Raw genomic sequence first — 15,099 nt, forward strand, 5'->3', positions numbered from 1 at the left:
GTCAGTGGGCACGTTGAATAAAGATGACCTGCAAAGTGGGGAAACATAAAGCAGCTCCAGATCACACAGGGTGACAGAATTAAGCAGAAATCAGGTCTCAGGTTCAGGGCATGATGAAAATATTTGGCTTCTTGACAGGTCTGGGGGAAGATTTTTTTGTTTGGTTTCGTCCCCTGACTCTTCCCTCAACCGCCTACACAAAATTCTTACTGAGCAGAGCTGAAATGTGGGATCACCAAGGGCCTTTGGGTTAGGTGCAATTACAGCTGGAGGATGGGACAAGCAGCAGACTATTTAACTTCCCAAATCCAAACTGGAGCTTCAGTGGAGCAAGGCAGGAGATGCTGAGGGTGCTGCAGACCCCATGGAGTGGGGTCTCTCTGGGGACTGGGTCATTTCTTGACTCACTGCACCCTCAGACTGCACCAAGGAGCATTTTCCAGCTGAGCTCCATTGAGATGGGACCTGCAGAACACCTGGTGTGTAGGACAGACCTTGCAGGAGGGAATTTTCTCTGTAGCCACAAAGAAAAAAAACCCATTTTGGTGGTGCTGGTGACCACAACGAGGCAGGTGATTTTTTAGGGCATGAAGAGAGAGGGGCTGCACCACTGCAGTGTCCACCCAAGCCACACCAATTCCCAGGTAGGAGAGGCCGAGGAAGGGGTGGGACAGCTGCTGGGACAGCAGGTTTGTGACAGGGTCAGGTGTGAAAGAAGCAGAGGAGAGAGACAGCGGTCAGTGAAACAAAACCCTTTGTTCCCCAACTCCCATGGCTGTGCCCTTGACTCTTCATTTCAGTTCTGAAGGATTCACTCAGCAAAGTTGAGTGAAACCTTGCAGAAAGCAAGCTGAAAGGAGCCATAGTTAGGTATATTTCATAAATAAATATTGTATCCTAGGAATTCACACAGCCTCTGGGCAAATCTCAGGAACAGATTTGTTATGCGAGTCAGTCACCAGAGGCTCATGTGATTTTTATACCTGCTAGCCAATTTCTCTGCAGCTCACTCCAGTCCAAACAGTTTTACTCTTGGTAAGAGGGAAGCGTTTTAAACTGACTCATGTGACAGAGCTCTCCTTGCACCTTTGAACTCGGATTTTCCTGTATCACCTTTTCTTCTTCACTTGGATGAGGGTGAGAGGCACCTGGGGGAGATGCTTCTCTTTAGGACCCCATCATAAATTTGAGGATGGGAGAGTTTTAGTATCTGAGAGATCAATTCCATCACAAACCACAGCCACATGGCCATTTGCCTTTTGTGGCACCTCACTCATGTCTGAGTGACACCACCAGAGGTTTTAAAAGAATCCCCCTCAGCTCATTTGCCAGAGCCCCTAAGAAGTGTAATCCTGTCAAGTGTTTGCATCCTTGAGGTTTAGTTCATTACCAGCAAGCTTTTACTCCTCTCTCCATCCATAAATATTGTCCAAATGAAACCTTTTTCCAAGTTGTTGGAGTTTGCAGCACTAGTGAATATTAGCTTGAAAGTCAGATACTAAAGATTGCATCGTTCACTTTCCTCTAATTCTTGCAAAACATCGAAATCATTAATCAGCAGATAATGAAGAGGAACAGTTTGATAATGTGAAGAAAACTTTGTGAAATTTGGCTGAGAGGAGATGTCCAGCACTGGCTGTGCTTAGGCGATCTCTGAGTTTGCCTTGGAGCAGTTTCCCTTGGAAAGCTTTAGTCATGTTTTAGGTTAAAGAGCTTTGCTGCAGCTCAAGACATCGTGGTCACTTGTAGGTCAGACATCTGTTTAAGCCCTCTAAGTTCTGGCAGGAAGATCAGATATTCTGCTGAGACCTCTTTTCCCTAAATGTCCTCGCCCAGACACAAGGAAGGAATGAGAGGATAGATGCTGCTGCTGTAAATCACAGAACTTTTACAGGCACTAATAGGTCACTTCAGTTTAGGGTAGCAAAGGAGCTGTGACATGTTTTGTACTCTGACAAAATTTCGCTTTCTTCAGTGATTTTGTTTTTTTCAGTTAAGCATTATGATTCTTTCAGTCCTGCATTCTATATGAATATGCAGATAGAAAATGAAATGTGTGCCTTCCATTTTTTCCAAGTATTAATTTTCTTCCCCAGACACTGACATTTCGTTCTGCTTTTTTTTATTATTTCTGAGTTTTTCTTCCTACATAATTTATCAGTTGACTGCCTGACCTCTTCTCTGCTTCACTCAATATCCCTTTATCTCTCATTTTTCTTAGCAACCAGTTTGTCTATTGTGTGAAATGTTTGTTAGAAGTTACCTCATCCCTCCTTTAAATGTGCCTCGGATATAGCAAAGGTCTTTCTGCCAGAGGGGATATTCTCCTGTGAGGAAAGATAACTCAAACGTTTCAACTGCAGAAAGCTGAAAGGTTGAGAGAGATTTTGCACCACTCTCCTGCTTCCTGTGATCAAATCCTGAGAGGTTTTGTGAGGAAAACTTCCGTGAGGAGGAGGAATACACTACAAATTTGTATGGAGTAAAATCTTGGTAAAATGCAGGAAACCTGAGACGCCGTGTGTTTCCTCTTGCAAGCACTTTGTCGTATCAAAGCTGAAAGTAAAATGAGACTTTTCATGGTTTTTTTGACAGTACAAGAGGGAGACTCTGAAGACAACGAAGTACGTGGAGCTTGTTATTGTGGCAGATAATCGTGAGGTAAGGAACCGCAAAATAAAAAGTTATGTGAGCAGGAGAGGGGCAGCTCAGTTCAGTTACCATGGTGCTGCCAAGAAGGTGCTGCAGTCAATAATGTGTTGGTTTTCTGAGGTGAATCATCCTCCCTAATTAGGGCTGAGCAAGGGAAGGAATTATTAAGGTGGGACAGTAATGACACTCGGTTGCAAAATTTCTTGCAATACTTCAGAAGGAGCTTGATTCTGAAATATCGGTGTCAGGATGGAAGAAGAGGCCAATATTCATTCCCTGAGTGAGTTAAGTCCTCACTGCCATTCGCTGTGCCCCCAGTGGGGCTGTCAGTGCTCCTGAAGCAGTGCTTGGCCATCACATTCCGTGGAGCACCACTGCCTTCCTGATGGTTTGCAAAGGGAGCTTCAAAGTACCCAGCCCTGGCTGTAAAAATGTTCCAGTGAGCTGAATGGCAAAGATCTGAATCTTGGCTGGAATTATTTTGCTGCCTTTTCTTCTTTTTTTAAATTTTTTTTTCCCTTGAACGCTGCTCCTTAGGGAATTACAATCACAAGACCTGCCAAGAGAGGAACTTTTTTCCAAAACACCAGTCCTGAAAAGACCCCCGTGTAACACTTGGAGATTTTAAAATCCCTCCACGAGAGCCAAAATCCTGTCCCCCAGTCTGTGTTTCTTTTGGGGCAGACTGTGGTTTTGAGAATCCAGCAGGAGTCTGCTGGTGGATTTTGGCTGCCCCCTAATTCCCAAACATCCCTGATGTGCTGCTTCTTGGGGGGGGAAGCTCTGTGACATTTGTGCTGCTGGTATATTGACCCTTTGCATTCCCAGTTTCAGAGACAAGGCAAAGATGTGGAAAAAATTAAGCAGAGGCTGATAGAAATCGCAAACTACGTTGATAAGGTAAGAACGTGAGGATTGTTTCCCTTTCCCCAAACTTGCCACACTTTCTGGAGGATGCTGAAGGAGCTGACCCTGCAGCTTTCCTGGTACTCCAGTATTCCAGAGCAAAGCTCCTCTCCAAGCAGGAAAAGCAAATTTAAACCTTAAATTCATTTACCTTTGGATACACGAAGCCATGAGCTCTGCTCTGCTGTATATGAGGTGTAAAGATCTATTCCTAAGAAAAAAAAGCCCAATTTAGCCCTGAGATTTTATTCACCAGGGAAGAGGGTGGGGATAATCACCTATGAAACAGCCTATAGAAAAAAAGAGGATTATTTTGAAGAGAAATTCAGAGAACAAAGTCATTTGCAGCAACAAGGGAAGGCCCAGTTGTAAGGCCAACAAAGGCCTGTGAAAACACAGTTAATAAAATGTGTAATCCAAGGAAGATGGCAGAATTAAGAACAAAGAAGCAGAGTTGATGGCTGAGTGAGAGCAATAAGAGACAGACACAACCTGATTTTTTTTTTTTAAGTCTTGAAATAATTCTTTGACAGTAAACAATAAAGGCTAAGAGTCCTCTAGAGTGGTTTTTGAAGATATTAGAGTTTATGTTTGCTGGGCTGTATGGCCAGAAAATATTAGGACTCTAGTAGTGAAATTACAACTGAGAGCGTCTTAATTTATCTGAGAGCTTATCAAGTGATACTTCAAGGACAGTAGCTCAAGGAGAAGCATTCCTGATTAAAAACAAGCTGCTGGAGACACCTCTACCTCATCCATAATTGTCTTGCTGAGTTATTGCCAGAGGACAGGTGTTTATATGTTACCTGCTCAAAATTAATTTTGCATATTGTAATGTATTTTTTGTTTCATGCCTAATTTATGCTCAGCAAACGCCGGCGTTATGCAAATGACTGGAATGCACAGAAACAAGACAAAGATCTACTGGGTGTTTTCCTCAGCCTGTCAGGCAAATCTGGACTTGATCAATCCTTGACTCCTTCCTCACATTACTCTCAGATCAGAATTGTTGTGGCTCTGTTGATGCTGCTCCGGCTCCCCTCTTGCAGCAAAAATGGCATTTGCTGGTGGGGGAATAGATAAAATCGCTTGGTTTTATCTGCTCTGTGCAAGACTTGATGGCCCTGGCTGATTTGCAGCTATTATTGTGAGACACGACCATAGCACAGACAGTTCCTCTCCCTCTGGAATTGGATCTGTGCAATGCAGGGTGGGGCAGCCCTGGCAGAGTCATCTGCCATGGCCAGGGGTTCATTCAGAACTGAAGGACACGGGCAGGCAGCCGCAGGGTTGGGTAGGGCAGGGAGAAACAGGAAATCCCTGGATCTCTTGGAATACCTTGTGGGTATTGAGTTGGGTCCGAGCTGTTTTCTGGGAGTCTTGGAAATATTTTGTCTCAGTCCTGTCAGGTGTTTTGCCCTGAAGAAGAAATTTGTTCAACCTCTGAAGAAAGGTTCCTTAACCTTTCATAAAGAAAGGTGCATTAAGCTTTTATTGAAAAATTCTAATCTGAATATCCTAGTCTAAAATGGTTTTTGGACACATATTTCCTACTTTTCTCTTCCTCTCAGTTCTACAGGCCACTCAATATCCGAGTGGCCCTGGTGGGAGTGGAAGTGTGGAACGACATGGATAAGTGCTCCATTTCCCAAGACCCTTTCACCAGCCTGCACGAGTTTCTGGACTGGAGAAAGCTCAAACTCCTACCTCGGAAAGCCCACGACAATGCACAGCTGATCAGGTAGGCTTGACTCTGGGTTTGATACCCGCCAGGATTTGGGGGATTTTGGAGTTTTCAGGATAGCTGTACTGAGTCCTTCCCCAGCTGCTAAGCTGCTGGAGGGAATATCTGTGTTCTTGAGGGTTTGCCTTTCCCCTCTGCAAACGTCAAACCCAAAACCACCCTGCAGGGCCCTTCAGCAGATGCTCCAGGTGAGTTTCCTTTCCCAGCCCTGGTCCTTGAAGCCTGTCCTGGGTACAACCCGTGTAGAGCAGTGGGTTGTACTCGCCTGCTGCATACTCAGGGTGTGAATTTACAACCAGTTTAAACTGGCCTCAGTCCAAACTGTCACTGGAAAAGCCAGTCCTGCTCTGACCCTAATGTGAAGCCTATTTCTTAACGAAAAGACCTCAGTATGCCTTAAAATGCTGTCTAATTTAGGCAATTCAGTTGCATTCGTGGTTTAAAAATTAAACCAAAAACCTATTTTACCCTGCTGCTTTTTTCTTGGAATAAAGTAATTGAGTAAAGGTCCCTGTCAACACAAACCAGTCCGTGATTCCGTGAAAGTAAAATCACTCTTTAAAAAAAAGGTGAGAGAAACACCTCTTTCTTGAATAGGTATTATTTTGATCAATGGACTATTCTTTATACTGAGCAGATAAACACACCTGATGTCTCAGTAATTAAAAGGAGTTATTTACTTATTACTTTACCAGAATAAGAATAAATTGAGCCTTTCCAAACTGTCCCTCCTGAGATATTTGATTGCTCTATATGTATAATAACACTTTGTTTGAAATTATTACATTCAAGGCCGTGCATCATCACAAGTAGCACATAAACTTCCCCTTGCATTACAATAACCCTTCGTTGAGTTAGAGACATTTTTATGCCTGTTCCCAACTTCAGCCAGCAGAAACAAAGGAAAGGAAGAAGCAGTAAAAACAAAGGAGGGTGATCCTATGGGGGTGATCCAGTGGGACTGATCCAATGGGGTGATCCAATGGAGGTGATTCAATGGGGGTGATTCAATGGGAGTGATTCAATGGGGATCCAATGGAGGTGATCCAATGAGGGTGACCCAATGGAAGTGATCCTGTGGGGGTGATTCAGTGAGGGTGATTCAATGGGGGTGATCCAATGGGGATCCAATGGAGGTGATCCAATGGGGTGATCCAATAGAGGTGATTCAATGGGGGTGATCCAATGGAGGTGATCCAATGGGAGTGATCCAATGGGGTGACCAATGGGGTGATCCAATGGGTTGATCCTATAGAGGTGATCCAATGGGGTGTTCCAGTGAGGGTGATTCAATGGGGGTGATCCAATGAGGATCCAATGGAGGTGATCCAAAGAGAGCAATCCAGTGGGGGTGATTCAATGGGGGTGATCCAAAGAGAGCAATCCAGTGGGGGTGATCCAGTGGGGGTGATCCAATGGATGTTCCAAGAGCTGGGACACTGGGGTTCAGTTCAGCTGAGTCAGCACAGCCCAACTGGGCTTTAGGCCTGTAAATGTGAGGGACAGAAGGGGGGTCTTTGTTGGAGCTTGGCAGAAATACAAAAATGGAAAGCACAGGGAGGTGTCTTGGCTCTGACTGGTGACTCTGTGTCTCCTCTCCTGCAGTGGGGTGTACTTCCAGGGGACAACCATTGGCATGGCTCCCATCATGAGCATGTGCACAGCAGAGCAGTCTGGAGGGGTCGTCATGGTAAGTGTGGCAAGCCCAGCACCCAAACTGGGGTGACACCACCTCAGCTTCTGCAGTCCTGCCTCCTGAACCACAACATCAGCCCCCCTTTGTCCCGTTTTCCATCTCCCTGTTGTTTGTATCCCCGTTCAGATTGCTTGTAAATTATAGTTTCCATAGTGAAACCCCCCCCAAAATATTGTATTAAAATATAGCGGGGCCTCTTTGCAAGGAGTTTATACCTTTAATTGTTATTGCGCCAGGTGCTGAGGTGCTGTGAAGGAAGAGAACCAGAAGATGTATTTGTTATACACTTGGGTATTCTTGTGTTACAGGCAGCAGCAGTCTGTCCTGAATCTTTTATTATATTGATTTTATTCTGTATTTATAGAGTTTCCTGTGTTAGGCCTTATTTTCCATCTTTGCAGCAGTGGTTTTATTGCATTGCCAGACAGCGAGAACAAACAATGGCAGCATTTATTCCACCTGAGTCTCTCCCAGGGTATTTCTGTTGTTGTTAGATGCAAGACATGGTGAACACACAAGCAAACATCTTGTCCAATTTCTGGAAGGAGATCTGATGTATTTTCTTTCTGGTTTTTTTTTTTTTTTTAAATTTTATTTTTTTATTTTTTTAGATTTCAATTTTACAATGTTTTGTGCTAAGATAGAGGGAAGAAGCTTTAAAACAGAACACATAATTTGGGAAAAGTTGTGTCAAAGTTGTAGAAAAGACAAAGGTTTCAGGCTCTTGGTAGCTTGAGAAGCTGAGTCTGTAATTGCTGTCTGTAACAATTATTCACTGGGTACCTTGGGGAGAGGTACAAAAGGAAAAAGAGGAAAAAAAGGAAGAAAGATCTGTAGGAGTCTCCCAGTGCACCCCCAAGTCTTGGTGACGGCACAGATGAGGCAGACAGCCCCATTTTATTCATTTAACTCTCAGCCCTGCAGTCACTGCTTTGGCTTCATCTGCAGTCAAAGATGCCCTTAATGATGACTTTTTTGTCCTTTTAATTTTTAACATAAGATTTAAACTACTCCACAGTGTAATTTACTGCCAAGTCAGTTCTCTTCCCTCTGGAGACTGTCATTTTAAAGAGAAATAATTACAAATAGTTCATTCCAGTAACAGGAAAACAATAATCAGCATTTCTTTCGAACGTTCTCGTAGAGAGGGGACTGATTTATATGTCCAGGAGAAACCCAGGGTCTGTGGATGAATCCTGGCCCAGGCTGAAGCTTCTGACAGTGAATTTAAGCTTCTGAGGTGCAAATTAACTTGAAACTTGCACAGAATAACCAGAAATGTTCTCCAGCTCTTTAAGCAAATCCTTGAAAAGGAGCCAAATCCAAACAAAGCAAACACTCACCCCAAAACCCAAAAGTGCAGCTGCCCAACCATCCCCTGAGTTAGCAAAGGCTGATTTGATAGACAAAACATATTTATAAATATTGGTACCTGTCCCCTGGCCCAGCTAGCCAGGGAAGAAATGGAGTCCCCACTCCTGGAGGGATTTAAAATCCATGTGGATGTGGCACTTGGGGACATGGGGCAGTGGTGGCAGTGCTGGGGAATGGTTGGACTCCATGAACTTAAAGGTGTTTTCCAACCTAAAAGATTCTGTGATTCTATGAAAGAATGAATCACTCTTAGCCTGGGAAGGTGAGGGGCTCAGGTGTCCCAATACTGCACAAATGAACATTTGGCCAACCTCGTAATTCAGCCAATTTCTCACCCATCCCACCCCCAGTGCTCAACACCAAAAGCTCCCACACTCTAAAACCTGCTCTGGAAGAAAAGACAATGAGGGACTGCGTCAGAAATGACATTTGAATACAAAATCTGGAGTGACTCTTGTCTGATGTGATTTTCCTGGTTCTTTTTGCAGTTAGTCAGCTCTGCTTTAGGATCTAAATTCCTCTGTCATGCCTCCTCGGGAGCCTGCCTGTCTCTTTTCCGTCGGGCTGAGTTCTCTCAGTGGGTGACACCCTGTCTCCCATTAATTTTCAGAGGAACTCAAAGCAGGGAGAGCAGCCATGTGAGTGTGAGAAGCCTTAACAAGACCCTTATCATTTCATTTTCCTGTGAAGTTTCTGTAGCGTCATAGAGAAACCAAAGGGAAGTTGACATTAAAGCAAGTCTTTGACGTGATTCAGGTCTTCATTCTTCTGTTTCCAAAGGCTGCCCACTGAATTCATGGATTTAAAAGTAAAATATTTCTGAGAGAAGAGGAAAATGACTTTTTATCTGGGCAGACAGGGCAAGGGAGGAGGGTTTTAAACTTACAGAGGAGAGATTTAGATTGGATTTTAGGAAGGTATTGTTCCCTCTGAGGGTGGGCAGGCCCTGGCACAGGGTGCCCAGAGAAGTTGTGGATGGAGCAGCCACAGGAAGTGCCCAAGGCCAGCCTGGACAGGGCTTGGAGCCCCCTGGGATAGTGGAAGGTGGGACTGGATGATTTTTGAGGTCTCTTCCAACCCAAACTATTCTGTGACTCTACGAACGAAGTGACCATGCACCGAAAGTACCGTGAGCAGGGCGTTTGCCTCTTGGAGCTGTAGGTGACAGTATGTAATTATTAGGATTTGATTTTAATCCCAGTGGAATGGAGCAGAATTCGGCTGAAAGCAGCTGCATGCTTTGTGCAACAGCTTATAATGTCTGAACAGTAGATGGTTGCTTATTCAGTGGTTGTGAAATGTGTTTGGTAATGACTTTTACTGCTCAAGTTAACTTTGAAAGACCCTGGTGGAATAAATCAAAGTCACATTGCTATTCATTTCTTCAGTCCTTGTGATACTTAAACGGGCTCAGTATCAAATGGAACATGTCACTGTTTGTTTTGATAATCTTCATTTATGCTGTCTTCAAATAACCTCTTTTGCTGAGGCATCACATTCCTCCTTTTAAAAACCCTCTCCAGAAGCTGATAAAATTGCATTCCAAGTGGATCTGAGCAAGTAATGAGAACTGCATGGGCTGGAATAATTGTTTGCCTATTCAAGTCCCAAATTACATTGCACATCATTTATTGCTCCACTTCTGGAGTGGACTGTGTGAATCCTTGTTTTCAGTTTTTGTTGACAGCTTCAGAATATTCAGAGAAATATAATCACTGCTCAGTAAGTGGAGGAGATACTGGGGAAATAAAGGAAGTCTGAGCTCAATTTGCTGTGTGTCTGTGTAGCTCAGTGAGGAGTTTCTGTCCTGACCAGATAGCCTGAATTTCAAGGCATCGTCCTATGAGTCAGTGGCAAATTATACGGAATTATTTTTCTGTTTTCTTAATCTTCAGCCCTGCATTTTTTCCCATTTGAGTGAGAGGTTGTGCTCTTTTTATGACCTCAGGTTCAATTACACTGAATTCTCTAACTATTCCATCAATTACTGTGTGCACAAAGATAAATCCCTCTGTATCAGACCAGGATCTAAATAAGATATCTCATTATGTAGTTGTGCAGGGCAAACTGCACACAAACTGGCTGTCACGAGATTTTTATATAAAGATTTTTAAATCGAGGGGAAAAAAAAATTTAAAAGAGACATTTTGTGAAAAGATAAAATCCCTCTGAGCTGATTCCAGTTGCAGAAGGAGCAGTTTGGTGTGCTCAGAATGACTGTATTCTCTTCTTGATTTTGTTTGCTGCCTGCGAAATGATTTACTAAAAAATATTAGCCCAGAGAGATGAAAGAAGAAACTCTTACATCTACCCCAAGTCATTTATTAAGGCCTCCATTAGTACATAGATAATGCTTTAGACAGTTTTACCGTTCACACCTTTTTGGTCTGGAGTTTGGCTTAGATGATGCTGAAGGAGTTATTTAAAGTGAATATATTCATGCACGCTTCTGGAGCAGGCAGCTGTACACAGTAATTCCATTTACTGACTGATAAATGGTGGATCATGCATTTATATTACATGTTTATGCCTTCAGGGAAAGCTTTCTTACAAGTGTAGTGGATTTTTTTTTCCCCCTCAAGGAAAATGATCAGTGTGGAAAGGTCTCTTACTTGTGGTTAAGCCAAAGCATCGTTCTGATCAGCAGCCTGTAATCAAATCATGCAGTGAATTTCTCAGAAATGATTGTCCCAAAAATCAGATTAATGGTAGAATTTCAAACTGACACTTTCAACATTTAGAGTATTCACAGGTTTTAAAAGAGGCCATGGAAGATGTTGGCTTGCTTTGGCCTTTCATCTTAAAAAGGAGATTTTTAAAGGTTCTTGCTTTTTCTTACAAGGTCTGTGAAATCTTGGACATCCTGATATTAAAGAATCAGTCTGAAGCAAATTAAATAGACTGAGTGAAATCCCTTGCTTCATTTTTAATTTGCCTCCTGACAGGAAGGATCTTCTCACTTCTCCCTCATCACACTCATCCTCACCCATAAATTATTGCCCTTTCCAACACTCCGTGTCTGGTGACCTCTCTCTGCCACTGCTGGGACTGGGGAGTTTGGGGGGGATTTACTGAACAGCAGAACTTTAAACCCCAATAAAGAAATTTTCACAGCTGCTCCGTGGTTTCAAATATCTAATGGGGAAACTGGGTGGCCAGAAAGGCTGGCCTGAAATCCCCACTCTGCCCCATACATGGATGAATTTAAAATTGACTTTATTTAACAACAGAGTAACTCCAGCTGCTGAACTTATAAAACATTTCAAAGGACAGGGAATAGCACCTCAGAGGGGGAATGTGTGCCTTGAGTTTAGTTTGAGTCTCCTTTAGATGCTGGATTGACTGCCTCTCCTGTGTATTTTCTTTTTTGAAGGATCACTCAGAAAACCCTCTGGGTGCAGCAGTGACGCTGGCTCATGAGCTGGGGCACAATTTTGGGATGAATCACGACACTCTGGAGAGGGGCTGCAACTGCAAAGCATCCACTGATAAAGGGGGCTGCATCATGAACCCCTCCACTGGGTAAGTGCCAGGCTGAAACTGGCCAGGTTCACCCGCTACAGCTACGCTGGGACATCTGTGGTTTCATTTTGTGCCTCAGGAACACTCAAAGGTTAAAAAAAAAAATAAAAAACAAAAAGGAAAAGAGTTTTCAACTCCTGTTGAATCTTGTTGCAGTTATCCCGCTCAAGCTGAAGAAATTAAATGTTATCAGGGCACAACACGTACTGTTGCACCTTTCTCTTTCCAGGTTAGCAATGTGAGAGACAAAAGTGCTGTAAGCAACTGGTTAATTAAAAAAAAAAAAAAATCCACAACCAAACAAACTGTGTTGCAAATGTTAAACCAGAATTTCACCTTCTCTCACCTTGCCAGCTGAGCATCAGCCGCAACAGGAGAAGAGCCAAGACTGAGATGAATGTGTAGGAAATCCAGTAATGCAGGAAATGGACTCTTAAGACTCCCTGCAAACTCTTTGTCTCGTGCAGAGCAGGTTTTTAGTTCTGCACAAAGTTCTGTTGTAAGTGTGGAGCAATTTCAGCATGTGAGCAAATTAAATCTCCAAGGCTGGTGGGATGAAGGCTGTTCTGTGTCCAGAGGGAGATCTTCCAAGAAAAAGAGATCAGAAATGTGGGAAATAAAACCCAGTGAAGCTGTGGTCAGTGCTGTGAGTGCAGGGCCAGGAGCAGGACTCTGATGCTGTGGGTCCCTTCCAGCTCAGGATATTCCCTGATTCCCTGGCACCACTGAGGGGTGGCTCTGCTGGTGGCAGAGGCACAGTGCCAAGGGACACTGAGGTTTCAGGCACCCTGGGCACAGTGAGCTGCCACTGCTTGCAGGGATGTATTTCAAATTCCTGTTGAAATTGGAGGAGATGAGGAATGAGTTCTCCATGTCCATGTTCAGACTAGGACTGGAAGGATTAAATTGAAGTAAGATTGGCCAAAGCTCTCTGATGGTAATTCTGGGCCAGATGCAGGAATTTGGCTGCCTGTGACTGGAATCCAGTCAGAACCAGTGAGGCAAATACCTGCCAGCAGTGGAGGTACAGCTGGATGTGCCTTAGGACAACAGGATGGTCTGGATGTTCTCTGATGTTCCTTCCAGCTCCAACTCTGTGTGCCTAAAGTCCATCTGTTGCTTAAAAACCTCTTCTGGGAATTGTGATCAGCTCTGCCCCTGCCTTTCCCAAGGCTGCAAGTTTCTGGGAAAGAAGGGGAGCAATGTGGGAGAGGCCAGGGAGCGTTGGGCAGGGTTGTTCCCTGCTGGTCAGCCCAACAGCAGCCTTGGAATTCCTTCAGAGGCAAAGCTGTCACCCTCCATCAGGGCAGGAATCAGCACTGTGGCCAGAGGCCAAGCACAGCAAGCTGAGAGACAAACGAAAGAGAGTTGTGAGAGTGGACGAGGACGAGAGGGATTTCTACAGTCTGGAAAAGAGAAAGAACTCAGCTCTTTGGAGACAATAGGTGGTGACTATCCCCGTGGATCATTCAGGACTCTGTGCACACTGTGGGGACAGAGTGAAGGGGAGAGGCTCTGAGCTGAGGTGATGGTGAGCCCTGGGCAGGCAGGGCTGGGCTCTGAGCTCCTGAAGGAAACATTCCAGCTTCTGCCAGCCCAGCTGAATTACTGGTTCTGCATCCAGCTGCTCCACTTCAGAATAAACACAGGGATGCTCTCAGGACGGAAATTGCTGGGCACTTTCTGAACTCATCTGGTGAGAGGGACCTTAAACAGCTCCATCCTCATTCTCCCTTTGGGTGTGCCAGATCCTGTCCTGGGTGCTGGATGTGCCAGTCCAGACACAGGGTTGGCTCAGGGCAAGGTCAGAGCAAGGCTGTGCCCACTCAGTGCTCCTCAGGATATGAGGACTCGGATTTTTCATTCCTCATCCCTTGGCGACGGCTCCAAGCAGCTCAGCTCCGCCTTTGGGGTTTGTGTAGCACTTTCCTTGAAGGCTCTGCCCACCCTCAGCACCCCAAAAGTTTGGGCAGGGGCAGCCAGCTCAATCTTGCTATGCCCTCTCTGGATTTTTCAGCAAACTCTGCATTCAACTCGTGCCTGAGGAGGAGCTGTGGCCTTCACAGCCCTGAGCAGGCTGAATGTTTGCTCTGGTTATTGATTTAGAAATGGGAACTTTGGGTTTATAGCCTCAGGCTTTATCTCGACACCGTGCTGTCAGTCTGTGAGATAAATCTTGCTGGGGAACACTTCACGCCTCGAGCCAAGCTGCATCTCACCAATTCCAAATTAACACTTTGAATATTTAATTGCCCAGCGTGCCTCACCAATAGCAATACTCCCTTGAGCACCATTGTTGAAGGAACACTGAAAAGTTTTCCTCTCTGGAAGTGCTTGTCTGTTAAGGGAAGGCCAAGTGAATGTTCCTTTTCCCAAATGCACTCTGGAAAGAACCAAAAGAATCCAAACTAAGAGCATCCCACGTCCATTTAGAGAGACTGCCTGCTCTCAGTGTACTCGCTGCACTGACTCTGTGCCCTTCTAATTGGCTTAAGGTAGATTTAATGAGTGGAATTTAAAAAATAAAAAATCTAGCTGAAATTAGTGTAAAAAGCACTGAGAAGTCCTTATGTGATGTCTACAAAAAATAGGAAATATCTAAATTATACCAGAAAGGCCTCTGTGAATTTAACTTTGGAGTCAGCGCTGTGGTCATGCACAAAAAGGAATGTTTTAGGGCTGTTGACTTTAAAGGGATTTCATGATTATTGTAATTTCTTTCAGTTCTTCTGTTTCAGTCTTTGAAGAGGTCTTGGAAATTATGTCTTGGTGGGAAAAAACCTCCAGGGTTGAGGGTGGAATTTAAACTCTGTTGGATCTGTCCTTTAATCAGCTTCCTATAGTTTTTATTCTTAAAAGACACCAGCAAGATGTGCACCAATTGTGTGTGAGCTACAAATGTCTAAAGACCTCCTACTTTAGCAAAATGTATTTTTTATAACATGAAATCAAGCACAAAACCCCACAAACTTGTGTCAATACAGGACTTTCAGAGATTCAAATATTTGCTGTGAAAATCACACAAATCCTTCTGTAGAAATGGGGGTGGTCCCTATAAAAACACTCTCAATAAGGAATATTTAGTATTAAAATTAGTGTTTAGTACTATGGAATATTAATATTTAAATATATTTAATAGTGATACTAACCATATCAGTGAGGAATATTTAATGCACATCGTCCTCTTTTTTATCTGTTGTAATGA

The 15,099-nt window shown here is 43.9% G+C and overlaps 1 protein-coding gene across 1 annotated transcript in view; it reads left to right on the forward strand.

Annotated features, from left to right (window-relative positions):
* Positions 1-15,099, forward strand: part of ADAM12 (ADAM metallopeptidase domain 12) — a 173,925-nt gene that overhangs the window by 114,931 nt on the left and 43,895 nt on the right. Inside the window, exons 7-11 of the mRNA XM_066191596.1 lie at positions 2,596-2,661; positions 3,481-3,552; positions 5,130-5,299; positions 6,908-6,992; positions 11,746-11,894. Of these exons, the coding sequence (XP_066047693.1) occupies positions 2,596-2,661; positions 3,481-3,552; positions 5,130-5,299; positions 6,908-6,992; positions 11,746-11,894 (542 nt within the window). The remainder of the gene's footprint in view (positions 1-2,595; positions 2,662-3,480; positions 3,553-5,129; positions 5,300-6,907; positions 6,993-11,745; positions 11,895-15,099) is intronic.

This window comes from Chamaea fasciata, unplaced genomic scaffold, assembly GCF_029207755.1.
Source record: "Chamaea fasciata isolate MVZ Bird 193981 ecotype frontalis unplaced genomic scaffold, bChaFas1.0.hap1 SCAF_9, whole genome shotgun sequence".
Taxonomy (NCBI): domain Eukaryota; kingdom Metazoa; phylum Chordata; class Aves; order Passeriformes; family Sylviidae; genus Chamaea; species Chamaea fasciata.